We start from the raw sequence: 15,153 nt of genomic DNA, 5'->3' as shown, positions 1-15,153 counted from the left end.
TGCCTCTCCGGAATCACCACTGCTAGCATTTTGGTGAGCATTCGATATATTTCCTTCTGTTTACATACCCACTTTTTTACAAAAATGTGAACATTCTATTCGGGCTCTTCACTCGCAGCCTATCTTGCACATGTGACATGCCCAGCACACAGGCGCCCCTCACTCTTGACAATGGCATCGCTCTAGCATTAGCTGCCGCAGCATTTAGTTCATGGCCTCTCCGGTGACAGGCACGGGAGGGGGCCGCGGTGCCACGGCAGGCGCGCAGCCTCACTCACCTCTGCCCCGTGAAAGTTGCTGTAGGAACTGTTCCTGGAAGTACAGGTGCTGGGTCAGAGAGTGGAGACCTTGACTATTTTAATCCGGTCCCAATTTACCCTGCCAAAAAGGTTTTACCAATTTATATTATTGTAGTGATAGAAAAATACCTATTTTCTTTCCTGCTTGCCAATCCTCTCTCATCAATTTTGACAAATTTGCCAGTTTGAACAGCAAAAATAAATGGCATCATTGCATTTTGTTTTGTATTGAGTGAGCTTTGGCAAGTTTTCAGTTTATTGGATATTTGTATTTTGTCTTTTGGGGTGCTGCCCATTCTTGCCTCATCATTTTACTATTGGATTGTGAGTCCTTAATGGTTTTAAGCCACCGCTATTTTGAGGAAATTAGACTTTATCTTGAGTGGTGGGTGTTTTCCTAGTTTGTCTTTACAAACTCATTTTTCATAATATTACCTGAAAGTTTAATTTTAATGTTACTCAGATTTCATTTTTAAGAAATCTGGATTTATGTCATAGCTAGAAAAGTTTTCTTCATCCCAGTATCATAAACCCCAATTTATCCTGTACTCATCCCAGTATTACAAATTATCTATTCACGTTTCCTACAGTGGCAATTCTTGGGGAGTAAATTTTCTAAATTCTTGTAGATCTTTAAATGTTTCTCCCTGCTTATTTGCTGCAGGTGGTTGTCGAGAGTGAGTGGGTGGCAGAGCTGTGGGTGTGGGCTGGAGTCCATGCCCCTTAGGGAGTGAGAATACAAAGGGTCTACTGGGAACGGATGTGAGTGAATGAAAGGCTGGGTGTCCCTGCAGGTGTCGCCAGGTGCAAGCGAGTGCCTGCAAGTGTGTGAGGGGTGGGTGCAAGCTGGAGGTTGGAGAGGGGTTTAGAGAAGAAAGGTCAGCAAGGAGGGGAGCCAGATTGCGGAGAGACGGGACAAAAGGAGGGGGGAAGAGTACTCAAGGGAGATGGGGCAAGGGAAGAGGAGGGGAGGAGGTCAGGTGGGGTACCAGCGTTCCGGTTAAGTGATACCCACTTTGACCCCAAAACAACAGTGATACAGAAAAGGTAAAGGGGCGCCTGGGTGGCACAGCGGTTGGGCGTCTGCCTTCGGCTCAGGGCGTGATCCCGGCGTTATGGGATCGAGCCCCACATCAGGCTCCTCCGCTATGAGCCTGCTTCTTCCTCTCCCACTCCCCCTGCTTGTGTTCCCTCTCTCACTGGCTGTCTCTCTCTCTGTCGAATAAATAAATAAAATCTTTAAAAAAAAATTAAAAAGAAAAGAAAAGGTAAAAACCAGAAAACACCCTGCTTGACCCAAAAGCAAGTTGAATATTTCTTTGGACCAGCATTGGAGTAAAAATGCAAAGTGGTGAGGCAGGGCTGAAGCCCAAAGCTTGCTGGGCTCCAGTTCAGAACCAGAGTAGCTACCGGCTCTTAGGTCCTGTGGAGTAGAGGGCAGTGGAAGCATCACATACAAGACTGGAACCAAAGCCAGGCTCGCTGCTGGGAGGGAGCCGGCCTGGAACTTGACCTGCACACTGGCTGGATGTGAGACTTTTATTAAGACCCAGCCAGACCCATGAAGGCGGTGGGAGGACTTGGACCACCCACCCCTTTTTAAAACAGGCAGTTGACACAATCCTGTTGACTCTGCCTGCTCTGTGATATTCCCAGATTACTGAATGTCAGCAGACCTAGTTCTAGAATAAAAGCCAAAAGGGGGGCGCCTGGGTGGCACAGCGGTTAAGAGTCTGCCTTCGGCTCAGGGCGTGATCCCGGCGTTCTGGGATCGAGCCCCACGTCAGGCTCCTCCGCTATGAGCCTGCTTCTTCCTCTCCCACTCCCCCTGCTTGTGTTCCCTCTCTCGCTGGCTGTCTATCTCTGTCAAATAAATAAATAAAATCTTAAAAAAAAAAAAAAAAAGCCAAAAGGGCAGGAGCTGAATGGAGAACTGCTAAACCCACCTGTGGATTGTCAGCAGGAAGAAATCTATGCTAAGAAAGAGTGCAAACAAAAATCAAATTCACCCCAGATAAAACTACTTTTATGGAATGGCCTAATAAAAGACTTTAAGTGTGTTTGAATGCTTAAAGAAAAAAATGCATTTCACTAAAAAAGAGCACGAAATTATTAAATAAATTTAGACAAAAACAGTGGCGTCCTGAAACTCAACACAAGCTGCCTGTTAGTGACTGGAAACTGGAAACTGGCGGTGCTGGGAGTGTTTACCACTGAAATTCGCAAACTACAAATCAGGGTTTTGTTTTTAGACAATTCATCAGCATAAAATAGAAATAAAACAATAAATAATATTAGAAATTTTAGAAAAGAGGAAGGTAGTCATTGAGATTAAGTCAATAAATGGGAATCCTAGATTAAAATCCTAATTAGGGGCGCCTGGGTGGCTTAGTTGGTTAAGCATCTGCCTTCAGCTCAGGTTATGATCCTGGGGGGGGGGGTCCCTGCTCAGTGGGGAGTCTGCTTCTCCCTCTTCTGCCCCCCCCCCCCGCTTGTGCTCTCTGAAATATAATCTTTTAAATAAATAAAATAATAAAATCCTAATTATACTCTTGAGGGTGCCTGGCTGGCTCAGTCAGTGGAGAAAACGACTCTTGACTCAAGACTGTGAGTTTGAGCCCCGTGTTGGGTGTAGAAATTACTTAAAAATACAACCTTTAAAAAAAATAAATTGGGGCACCTGGGTAGCTCAGTCAGTTGGGTATCCAACTCTTGGTTTTGAGTTGGGTCACGATCTCAGGGTCCTGGGATGGAGCCCTTCGTCTAACCCCGCATCTCATTGGGCTCCAGGCTCTGCGGGGAGTCTGAGGATATCCCTCTCTCTCTCTCTCTGCCTCCCTACTCTTTCAAATAAATAAATAAAGGAGGACCACAGAGGTAAATTTTCATTTTCATCACATCATACCAAATGCACATATAATCATGACATCAGTCATGACCTGGTAGAGGTACTCTTTGTCAGGTTTTTCCACTGTAAAATTACATTCTTCTCCCTTCCATACCTTCCTCTTTGAAAGGAAGTCACCGTACACATCTGAGGTGTGGGGAGCCATACTCCCCACTCCTTGGGGGCAGAGTAGTTACATAAATTATTTGGAATTCTTCTACGTGAGAGAGTTGTCTCTTTCCCATTTATTAAATTATTTAATCATGTATGTAAGTATAGACTGGTGATGTTAATTTTGATGACTTGGTTAAGGTGACTCTGATATTTCAAAAAACGTTTTTAAGTATGCTCAAATCTTAAAGTTTAGTTATCCTTCATAGCAAAGAAAGCTGAGATTCCAGACCCTTCCCTTGAATGGTCTTTAGTGTGGCGGTTCATGGAAACAGGTTTCACAGGAAGAGCTGTGGAGACAAAGCCTGGGAGACAAGGTAAGTGGTCAGAAGGGGGCAGAGTTCCTTCTGATTCCCTTTCCCCATTTTATGACAGTTATAAATGAAATATTGCAGGAAGGCTTTCCATGTTTTACTTTATATGTTTATGAACTGCTTGAATTATTTTTGTGACGAATGTTATTTTTTTAACGTAAGAAAGAGAGAAAGTTAGAGTATAGCAAAGAGAGGATTAAACTCAGCTTCCTCTGAATGCAGACACCATATGTTCGCTCTACCTCACCAAGCCTTCTCCCTGGAGAGAAGCCATGCTGCCAGAAAGAGCCTGTATTATTCTCCAGAACGGAAAGAGTGGTTAGATGAAAGGTGTTGATTCTATATTTTCAGAGGAACAGGCTGGTCCTAATACCCATGGTTCAGCAAGAATGGGGAGAGGGGGCATCTTGCAGTTTCATGGGTTAGCTGTCATCCAGGCATAGATTTGCTGCGGAAGCTGTGATTTTTCTGGAAGGGTAGTGAGAAGGGGCACTGATTCTAAAATCACACTCAGAAAAGAATATTTTAATTTTTAAAAATACAGGTTTAGGATCTCATCTTTTCCCTCACCTAGCAGGGAGAGAGGTTTCCTAACCTTGCCAAAGGTGTCACCGGAAGCAGCCCCATGCCTGCTGAAGGCAGCCTCCAGCTGTTTGTGTGATGGGGGAAAATCCTTAACCCCTTCCTTCCCTTCCCTGGCATCCATCCACCCCTAACGAGGCCATCAATCCAGGCACTTCTCTCCAAAGAGCCCTCTGTGTCATAGACGGTATTACTGCTCATCCAAACATGGGGCTTCACCCAGAGAAGGGTTACACATCTCTGCTAAACTCAGGCATGGCCATTGGGACTTCTTCAGCATCAAGGAAATGTGTACGTCTTGAGAGCCAGTATGTGGTTCACCAGATTCTCTTTTCCCTGCCCCTGAGACCCCAGATCCATCACAGATGGTATACCCCTACCAGTCTGGGTCCTCGAGTGACCATGAGAAGCAGAGAGCCCCAGGATGGAAATGTGGCTTGAGTGAGAAATAAACATTGCTGTTTTGAGCCACTGGGAGTTTCAGGGGTGTTTGTTACTGTAACATAAACTAGCTCATCCTTACCCCTCCTCGCCATGGAATGGCTGGTTCCCTGTCCAGCCACCCTAATGCCAACCCGAATAGCAGGTAAGCCCCATCCATATACACAAAGTTCCCAAGCAGTTTCTTGATCCACTATTTCAGAAGAGAAAACAATGTTCAATTCCCATTTAAAAAGCCTCCATCATGACAGAGAGGGGTTCAATAAGCAACCACAAAAAAAACCCTACTCTGTGGATACAGAGGGAAACCAAGGAGGCAAAAGGTGTCTACTAAGTACATGAGCAAACATCAAGCATACTGAACTTTCCGTCCCACAACCCCTCTGACCTACAAGGAAGGAATGAAAAAGGGATCAACTCCCATGGACAAATGAAATGGGGGCAATTATATCAGTAGAAAAGGAATTTAACAATGTTTGGAACATACACAAACAGGATGAAAAAGCTCCCATATTTAGCAATACAGGGTACTAGACAGAGCATGAAAAAAATCCCAATCCAAAAACCAGCTACAAAGCTGCACCCATTTACCTTCCCACCACGAGGCCTCCCTTTTCCCCTCATCCTCACCAGCACTTCTTTTTTTTTTTTTTTTAAGATTTATCTCTTTATTTGGGGGGAGGGGCAAAGGGAAGGAATCTTCAAGCAGACTCCCCGCTGAGCGGGGGAGCCTGACGGACTGATGCGGGGCTCAATCTCAAGACCCAGGAGATCATGACCTGAGCTGAAACCGAGAGTTGGGCGCTTAACTGGCCACTTCATCGACTGAGCCACTCAGGCTCTCCTCTCTCATCTTTTCTACAACAGCCGCCCTAACAGGTGTGAGGTGATAACTCATTTTGATTTGCATTTCCCTGAGGATTAGTGGTGTTGAGCAGCTTTTTATGTACCTGTTAGCCATCTGAATATCTTCTTTGGAAAATTGTCTGTTCAGATCCTCTGCCCACTTTTTAAACAGAATCTCTCTCTCTCTCTCTCTCTCTCTCTCTCTCTCTTTGGTATCGAGTTGTAGACGTTCCTTACATATTTTGGATATTAGCCCCTTATCAGGTGTGTGGTTTGCCAATATTTTCTTCCATTCTGGAGGTTGCTTTATCATCTTGCTGATTTTTGTTGTTGTTGTTTTTGCCGTGCAGAAGCTTTGTAGTTTGATATAGTCACACTTGTTTTGCTTTTGTTGCTTGTGCCTTCAACATCATATCCATAAAATCACTGGCAAGATCAACGTCAAGGAGCTTTTCCCCTATGTTTTCTTCTAGGAGTTTTATGGCTTCAGATCTTACATTTAAGTCCTTAATCTATCTGGAGTTAATTTTCATGAGTGATAGAAGACAGGGATCAATCGAGTTTCATTCTTTTGCCTGTGAATAAAGAACTATTCTATAGGGGTGTCTGGGTGGCTCAGTTGGTTAAGCGACTGCCTTGGGCTCAGATCATGATCCAGGAGACCCAGGATTGAGTCAGCATCTGGCTCCTCGCTCAGCAGGGAGTCTGCTGCTCCCTCTGACCCTCCCCCATTTCGTGCTATCTCTCATTCTCTCTCTCTCTCTCAAATAAATAAATAAAATCTTTAAAAAAAAAACTATTCTGTAACCCAGTAATTCCACTTCAGGGTATTTATCTGAAGGAAATGAAATCATGGTCTTAAAGAGCTATCTCTACTTCATGTTCAAAGCAGCACTACCTACAACAGCCAAGACATGGAAACAACCCAAGTGCCCATCAATGGATAAAGAAAGAAAATGTGGTGTGGTGTGTGGGTATAGGTGTGGGTGTATACAATAGAGTATGAGTTAGTCATAAAAAAGGAAATCGTGCCACTTGTAATGACATGGATGGACCCTGAGGGCATTATGCTAAGTGAAGTAAGACAGAAATATTATATGATCTCACTTTGGGTGAGATCTTTTTTCTTTTCTTTTTTTTTAATAGGTGGAGTCTTGAAAAAACAAACTCATAGAAACAGCAGATTGGTGGTTGCTGGGAATGGGGATAGGGGGTGAAAATGGTCAAAAGCTATAAACTTCTAGTTATAACATAAGTTGTGAGGATATAATGTACAGCATGGTGACTGTAGTTGACAATATTGTATGTTTGAAACTTGCTAAGAGTAGATTTTAAAAGTTCTTACCACACACACACAAAATTTTAGCGATACAAGATGGTGAACTAACCTTATTGTGGTAATCATTTTGTAATCTACACACATATAAAAGCACTATGTTATATACCTTATATACTTACACAATGTTATATGTCCATTATATCTCAATGAACCTGGAAAAATAAACATTCTATTTTTTCTAATTCTTCCATATAACGTGCTCGACCACCTCTTTTCTCCTTTTCTTTAGTCCATTTCAATAACCGAATGGCAGTGGGAATTGCTTTTCCTTTACCACAGAAATCTATCTATATATCTATAAATATATTTATTCTAGATAATATTATCCTATCTTTGCTTTGCCAAATAAATTTCCAGTACGGAGCTTTTAAAAAATAACTCATGATCTATTTTTGTACATTTATCTTTATGCTCTTTTCTGCATAGAAGTTTTATATCCCATGATAAAAATAGTTTAAAAACTTAATTTAAAAAACTCAGTAGTGATTGGTACACCAACATCTTTGAGGAACTCTGTGGTGGCTGTCATGTGTAAGTCAGAGAATAATGTGATCCCAACATGATAAAGGCCAAAAAGACGTGTCTAACTAGTGCCTAACTGCTTGAGATGGTAGGTACATTCACCACAACAAACCACAGTATGGTAACTGGAGTTTTGACCTACAAGGATTTGGATAAGTTAATGGACCATTAGGGTCTCTAGAAATGGCATAGATGCTAGGCAGCCTCCTAAGCTTCTGCTTATTGCGCATGGTAGGACAAATTTGAGGAGCACTGAGAAAACTGAGTCACAGTGATGGGGATTCACAGCTTCTCACCCAGTTCCCAGACCGAAATCAGGGCACACATGGAACCACTTTTTCAACGGGATCCCAGGGTCCTTTGAGAAGTGACTCTCTGACATAGCTCAGGTGTATAGCTTGAATCTTCCCCAAGCCTCTCCAGAGGGACCCATTTTCTGAAGTGACAGTGCACTAGGGAAAGGGAAATACCCAGAGCTTCAGGAATTATCAGATACTAGCTCTGACATCTGAACACCAAAGTTGTCCACCCATAAGAGTCGGGGCTTATTACAGCAAAGGACCGATGAAGCTCTGATCCAAGTCCATTTAATGGCGGGTCCAAGGAGACCACAGACCCATTTTAAGGTACAAGCATACTTGGGGTGCCTGGGTGGCTCAGTTGGTTAAGCATCTGACCCTTGATCTCAGCTCAGGTCTTGATCTCCTGGTCATGATTTCAAGCCTCACGTTGGGCTCCACACTGGGTGTGGAGCCTACCTTAAAAAAAAAGGGTACAGACATACTTCTGAGATATTGCAGGTTACCTTCCAGACCACAGCAATAAAGTGAATAGCACAATAAAGCAAGTCTAAAGAATTGTCTGGTTTCCTAGTACATATGTTATACTTACACTATACTACAGTTTATTAAGTGTGCAGTAGTATTATGTATAAAACTGTTATATGCCTTAATTAAAAATACTTTATTGCTAAAAAATGCTAACCATCTTCTGAGGTTTCAGCAAGCTGTAATCATTGATCACTGATTACTATGCCAAATATAATGAAAAAATTTGAAATACTGTGAGAATTGCCAAAATGTGATAGAGACACAAAGTGAGCAAACACTGTTGGAAAAATGGCACAGACAAGACTTGCTCGCCACAGGGGTACCACAAAACTTCAATTTGTAAAAACAAAACAAAACAAAAATGCTATCTGCAAAGTGCAAAAATATTAGTCATGCCTGTAATTTCCTCAGTCCCAAAAGGAAAGCGAGACATTACTAGCCAGCAAAATCCCCATATTGATAACCTGACCCATGGAATGAGGATGATTATGAAGGATGGGCCAAACAAAAGTCCCGGAACTATCTCCAAGATAGTAAGTCAAAAGTAAAAAAAAAAAACAAAAAAACAAAACCCACACTCTGGCAGGGTCTGTAGACTGGTGCTGCCGTCAAACTGAAGCTATACAGGGGTGGGTGATTTCTTCCTCATCCCATTACTCACCATCTTGAGCCTTAGAAATTGATAGTAGCTTATTGCAAATGCAATCGAATGGTACTGGTAACCTGTGCTTCCAGATGTGGTATCTTTGTGGGATCAGAGCAACACAGTTCTTGGCCAACATGGAAAAAAAGGATACACAATTTGGTGGGACTCTTGATTCTGGACACAATGGGTACGATGTTTGGGAGTGCTGTTCCAACCAATTATAGTGACCTATAAGGCAGCTGAGTGGGACCCAGACAAGAAATGGTTCTCAGCAGTCCAGGCTATGCGTGCACTGTCCTGTCACCAGGCCTTGGGGCTCAGCCAATCAAATGTTACTTGAGCATCTGTGGTAGACAGAGATGTGTGAAGTCTCTGAAAACTCCAAATAAGAGAATTACAGCCCCAAGTTCTAGGGTTTTAGAAAAAGACAAATACCTCCCTCCACCAAAAAGTATTCTCCATCTGAAAAGCAACTCCTGGCTTGCTCTTGGGCATTGGCACAAACCGAACTGCAGGACACCAAGTGATTTTAGACTCTAAGCTATCCGTTGTTAGATCCATATTATATGATCCACTGCAACTGTAAAATTGGATGTTCAAAGGCATTCCATTGCATGATGGAAGTAGGCTGAAGGGATGCAGAGAGTCCAAGGAAATGGTATGAGGAGGTGCCTCAGAAGCCTGTGGCTCCTGCTCCTACCGTTCTGTTCATTTCCTGCCAACCCACACCTACAGCATCTGCAGAACCTGGAAATGTAGGGGGGAAAGCCCCATCCTGATGCCTGCTGGGTGTGCATGCTATGGGGCCCCTGCCCTGCTGATCCACTCAGATGCCCCAAAAGACAGTGGTGAAGAACCACCATTTCAGAGGGCATCTCTGGCAGTCCAGGGTTGGGAGGCTTCATGTAGAAGGGGCGGGTGTCTGGGAATCATTCTCTTCCTCCTTCATACATTCCACCCGATGTTCTTAGTCATTACTCAGTCACAGCTCCCAAGTGACAGATATGCCTTCTTTCCATGATCGGACCCATTTCAGAATAGACAAATGACTATATAATTTTTTTGTTCTTTTTAATTCAGAAAGAGAGAGAAAGGGAAGAAAAATTAAAAAAAAAAACATTTGTTTAAATAACTATTGCAGAAAAGGAGATCTGGGCTGGATGCTGGGACCTACCTCTTCCAGAAAGGGGATTTATTAATGTTTTAAACAAAACAAAACAAAAAGAAGAGAAAGGAACGAAAAGGAAATAAATTATTCTGCTCAATACTGTTTGGCATAATTGCATTGTTTTTTCATCTTCTAAACACTCTGAACAGCCTCTTCAGGAAGCACTGAGATGAGACTGGCAAGAAGGGCTGGTGCCTTGACTCTCTAAAATGGTGGGGGAGGTGCTGAGACAGGCATTCCACTATAGGACCCCCAAATCCACCCTCTTTACTCATCCTACTTTTGGAATTGGGAAGAAACAGACTCAAGCTAAGTTCTCAATATATTAACTTTAGGGGTGCCCACTGCCCTGCCCCAATCCTCTAATATACTCCCCTGTGTTACTGTTCCCCCAGCCAGCTGCAGGAACTACACCAATGGCCAGGAGGCTGCTTGATGGTATCAACTCACTAAGATAAAGGGCGGTATTTGTGTTCCTCACTGTTGGGAAGGGGGATCTGAATAGTGGTTTGGAAGCTTCACAGAAGCCCTTTCCCCCCTCCAAAACTTCCCCAACCTCGAAGGGTGAGAATACCATCAGCAGCTTCCTCTAGGGACTTAAGCTGGGTTCAGTCATGCAAGTAACTTCCAGTTGTAACCCCTGCTTGTTAGCATCCCTGCTCTTCTAGAGCTGGAAATGAAAATGGGTTAGAGAGAGGAGGCAGGAAGTGAGCACGGGGAAGGGGATGCATGGGCAGGAGAGGAGGCATGCAGGCAGGCAAGTCTACTCCTCCCCAGCTAGGATCCCAGCTATTTGCATGGCCAGCTTAGAATTTTAAAAGAATCTTTGTTGGTCAGCCATCCCTGGTAACCTCAAGTTAATTAAATTAGGAGACCAAAGCAAATTTCACCCCCAAGCAAGAGGTTTCCTACTCCTCTTTGGGGTGATGGGTGAAGGAAAAAGGTGCATGCACCAGGCAGCTGGCCTCCCCATCTCCAGCCTTCTTTCCCGTGTTGCTTCCTCTCCCTAGAGCCGGCCAAAGACGCGCGAGAGGGGGTAGGAGGTGGAGAAGCAGCAGTGCCCCCCCCCCAGTCTCAGGGTAAGTTTTGATTTTTTTCCCCCCCAGGACAAGTAGGCTGGTGAGGAGGCCCAGGGCCAAAGGAGAGACACTAAAAATGTTGTGGGTAAACAGTAAGGGGCCGAGAGTACACGAGAGTGAGAAGCACCTTACATCTGAAGTGACGGGGCTTCCTTGTCCCCTGCCCTGTTCCTTACACCTGTGTTCCACAGTTAGGCTCTAGGCGAATTCCACCCCCGCCCCCTCCCCCCCAGCAAAGGGGTGAACACAGTTCTCATTTTCTGGTGAGATGCTCAATGCCCTGGTCAGAAAGGCCATTCCATAGGGTGGCCAAAGGTGGGGATAGGGAGAAGGGAGGATGAGGGGACCCACACATCACTGCATTTCTTTGGTGGGTTTACACTCACCCATCTAAGCCTGACAGATAAAGGAAATATGGGGTCCAAAATTCTCTGAGGCCTGAAGAGGTTTGAGAGGGCTCTAGCTTTTCCCCTGGGATGAAAGCGCGCTCCCTGGAAACCACCTGATCTCCCCTAGACCACCAGAAAGGAACGGCCAACTCCCTTCCGCCCACTCCGAGGTCACGAGGGACCCCCCCAGCAAAGGGAAGCCCAGCCGCCGCCGCCCCGCACCTTCCCCACCGTTTCTTCTTCGGTGCCCCCGGCCAAATAAGGCCGACAGGCAACTGACACTCCTCCTGCAGAGCCTGAGGAAAGTACTTCACTGACGCCGGAACCAACCACACTACTCCTTAAAAAGCATGAAATAAAATCCTACCCAAAGCATAGGGGAGTGGGGATTCAGCGGCCGCCGGCCCGCCTCCGAAGGCCATTGATTGGAGGAGACGGGACCGAGCGCCGGAAGTTCTCCTTGAGTCGCATGATTGGTTGGGAGAAAGAGCCTCCGCTCCGACTGCAGCGCTGATTGGGTGCCAGGCCCGGGCCAGCCCCCAGAGTCACCTGATTGGTGGGGAACAGCCGGCGCTTGCTGTACTTGCAGCATGATTGGTCCAGACTGCGGCCTGGCGTTGCTCCCAAGGCCTGGAGACGCCCAACGGGGCGCCGCGCCCTCACCGAGGCCACCGCCCTCTGGCTGGCTCGGAGTCCCGGCTGGGAGCGCGCGCCGCCGCCTTGCGGCTGGGCCGGAAGGGTCGCGGCAAGGCCGGGTTCAGTTGCCTCGGTAGACCTCGATCTTGCTGGCCTTGGCCAGCATGTCGATGATGTGGGCCTCGAAGTCGGCGTCGTGCACTCCCGTCTTCCGGAACTCGCCCGCGTACCGGTTATTCTCCCAGTAGTGGTGCCAGTTGCCCCGGCTGTCGGCCCCGAACCCGTACACGTTCACCTGCAGGGGAGGGCGGCGCACGTCACCCCGCGTCGGGGACCGGGAGAGCCTCGGGTCGGTGGTGGGCTAGGACAAAGGGGCCGTGGCGACCCGACGGCAGCCGGTTCGCAGAGCACGGGAGGCACCGGGAAGACGGGACGCCCAGGCCTGAAGTCAGGACACTGCCCGGGGGACACTGCTGCTCCCTTTCGGTTCCGACACCCGTCTCCCTGCAGCAGGGCGCCTCAGTCTAGGGCTGGGACAGCTTTCCAACCTTCCTAACGCCCCTTCTGGTTTTGGTTTTGTGGCTGTTGCCGTTTTGTAATGAACACTTTTCAGTATTCCACAAATTGAATTTACTGGTGGAAGTGGGTGTGCTGGGCGTGAGCGCTGCTGAGCATGGCCCAGCAGCCCCGTTGCTAGTGAGAAGCGGCCCCTTGAACGACTGGCCTCCAGGTCTAACACACACAGCAGGCCTGGGGCCCACAGCTGTGGGAGAAGACCATCCGCTGGAACTTAACTACATCGTTTCTTTTTATATTTTTGATTTTTTTTTTCTTTATGTCTAGTAATAACCAATTATGGTGGTAGGAGTCTATTTTAAAAATAAATTTAACTTCACTGAAGTGATTTCAGATTTGGTAAAATCATGAACATAATGACTTTGGGAAATGAAGATGTATACTTTACAGCCTAGAAATGGGGGAAATCAGAGCCACTTGGTTTCTGCCTACAAAAACGCATTCCTCTTGCTCTGCTAAGCAGTAAGAAGGCTCCCTCTGCTCCATGGGTATTCCTATTATACCCCTCACACTGGGCTACCCACCTCATCACACACATGCAGGGCAAAGAAGAGCACCAGCATCCCTGTGGATGGGTACCGCCCGTGATGCTCTGTCCAGCGGTCGTGGATGTACTTGAAGAAGGCTGGGTTGTAGATCTGAACCTGGGAGGAGAAAAGGGAACAGATACATGAGGAGCTTTGGGGGCCTGGAGACTCAGGTCAGGCTCTGAGCAGCTTCTGCCAGTTCCTCCATGCTTGCCAGTGGCCCTGTTGGTCCATGTTCCTTGGTTCCTATGGCCTCTGAGGGGGTCAGGCATACCAGCAGATGGGGGGTGGGGATATTCTGAATGTTCTGGAAGGGCACTGGGGGACACCTGAGCCACCAGACCAGGCACACCGTGAGTCAAATCTGTACTGTTTCCAATGAGATGGGGATGAAGAAGGCGGAGGAGAAGAGAGCTTACCTTTTCTTTGTCCACTCGAAGGAAGGACTTCACTGGCGCATAGGTGCTTCAAGCAGAGAGAAAAATAACATTTAGATGGCCCTGGGGATCTAGAAAGGCTCAGAAATGCCTTTCTTCCCTCACAGGCCTGAGTGATGATAACCTTACAACAGATCCCCTGCCTCCAGACTGCTTCCCATAGCACATCACTGCAGTACCTTGCTCAGAAACCTTCAGGGGCTGCCCATGTCCTTCAGGAGAAAATGAGGATGTTTTAGACAAACACTGGGGCATTCCATTACCCAGCCCCAACTTTTCTTTCCACAACACTTAGCTGTGAACTCCCTACTTGATTTAGCCAATTATTTCACAGCCACTATGTGTCTTCTGCCCAAGATGACCCTCTCATTACTATCCTCACATTTGGCACAAATCCCTCCTTCCTGTTAGCCAGTCATGGACCTATAATCTACACTCCTTTTCTAAGTATTACGGGACTTAAATTCAATGGCACTTATTTTAGCCCTTATGTCTCCCAAACACAAGATAATGTCTAAGAAACTATAATTTATATTTCTGTGTTTAAAAAATATGTGGTGGGGCACCTGGGTGGCACAGTTGGTTGAGTGTCTGACTTTGGCTCCGGTCATGATTTTAGGATCCTGGGATCCAGTCCTGCATCAGGCTTTGTGCTCAGCAGGGAGTTTGCTTGTCCCTCCTCCCCTTGCCAACTCTGCCACTGCTCATGCTCTCTCTCTCTCAAATAAATAAAATCTTAAAAAAAAAAAAGTGGTGGCAGGAGTGCCTGGGTGGCTCAGCTGGTTACATGTCTGACTCTTGGTTTCAGCTCAGGTTGTGATCTCAGGGTCGTGAGATCGAGCCCTGTGTCAGGTTCTCATTCAGCTCAGAATCTGCTTGAGTTTCTCTCTCCCTCTCCCTCTTCCCCTCCCACTTGTGCTCTAACAAATAAATAACATCTTTTTTAAAAAAAGATTTAAAAAAAATGTGGTGACAGCAGGCAAAAGGTGGAAACAGCCTAACTGTCTACTGATGGGTGAATGGATAAATAAAATATGAAATACTATCCAGCTTTAAAAAGGAATGAAATCCTGTACATGCTACAACATGGATAAACCTTGAAAACATTATGCTAAGTGAAATCAGACACAAAAGGACACTCTGATTCGACTTACATGAAGTACTGACAACAGTGAAATCATAGAGACAGAAAGACTAGTGGTTATCAGGGGCCTAGGGAGTGGGGGAAATGGGGAATTATTGTTTAATGGATACAATTTCCATCTGAAATTGTGAAGAAGTTCTGAAGATGGATAGGGTGATTCTGTACAACGAAGTAAATGTACTTAATGCTACTGAACTATGTGGTTAAAATACATTTTATGTTATATACAGTTTTTTGGCTTATTTATATTTTTGGTGGAGAATGTGGGCAGTGCCCTGAGGAAGTTAATTTTTACTTATTTTTGCTTTTTAAGTAAACTC

General features: G+C 45.7%; 1 protein-coding gene across 9 annotated transcripts in view; it reads right to left on the bottom strand.

Annotated features, from left to right (window-relative positions):
* Positions 1-6,647: 6,647 nt before the first annotated feature.
* ST3GAL2 (ST3 beta-galactoside alpha-2,3-sialyltransferase 2) overlaps positions 6,648-15,153 on the bottom strand; it is a 49,569-nt gene continuing 41,063 nt past the window's right edge. For 5 of the 9 annotated variants that reach the window (XM_057314232.1, XM_057314230.1, XM_057314231.1 and 2 more), the window contains 4 exons: positions 13,672-13,717; positions 13,250-13,369; positions 8,893-12,444; positions 6,648-8,155 (listed from right to left, as the gene is read on the bottom strand). In XM_057314232.1, coding sequence (XP_057170215.1) covers positions 12,271-12,444; positions 13,250-13,369; positions 13,672-13,717 — 340 coding nt within the window. In that variant the 3' untranslated portion in view covers positions 6,648-8,155; positions 8,893-12,270. Of the gene's footprint in view, positions 8,160-8,892; positions 12,445-13,249; positions 13,370-13,671; positions 13,718-15,153 lie in introns of all 9 variants that reach the window. The other 4 variants (XM_057314236.1, XM_057314237.1, XM_057314233.1 and 1 more) reach the window with 4 other exon arrangements.

This window comes from Ursus arctos, unplaced genomic scaffold (genome assembly GCF_023065955.2).
Source record: "Ursus arctos isolate Adak ecotype North America unplaced genomic scaffold, UrsArc2.0 scaffold_19, whole genome shotgun sequence".
NCBI lineage: Eukaryota > Metazoa > Chordata > Mammalia > Carnivora > Ursidae > Ursus > Ursus arctos.
The sequence above is the reverse complement of the archived record's forward strand: the minus strand, read 5'-3'. Positions and strand labels throughout refer to the sequence as shown.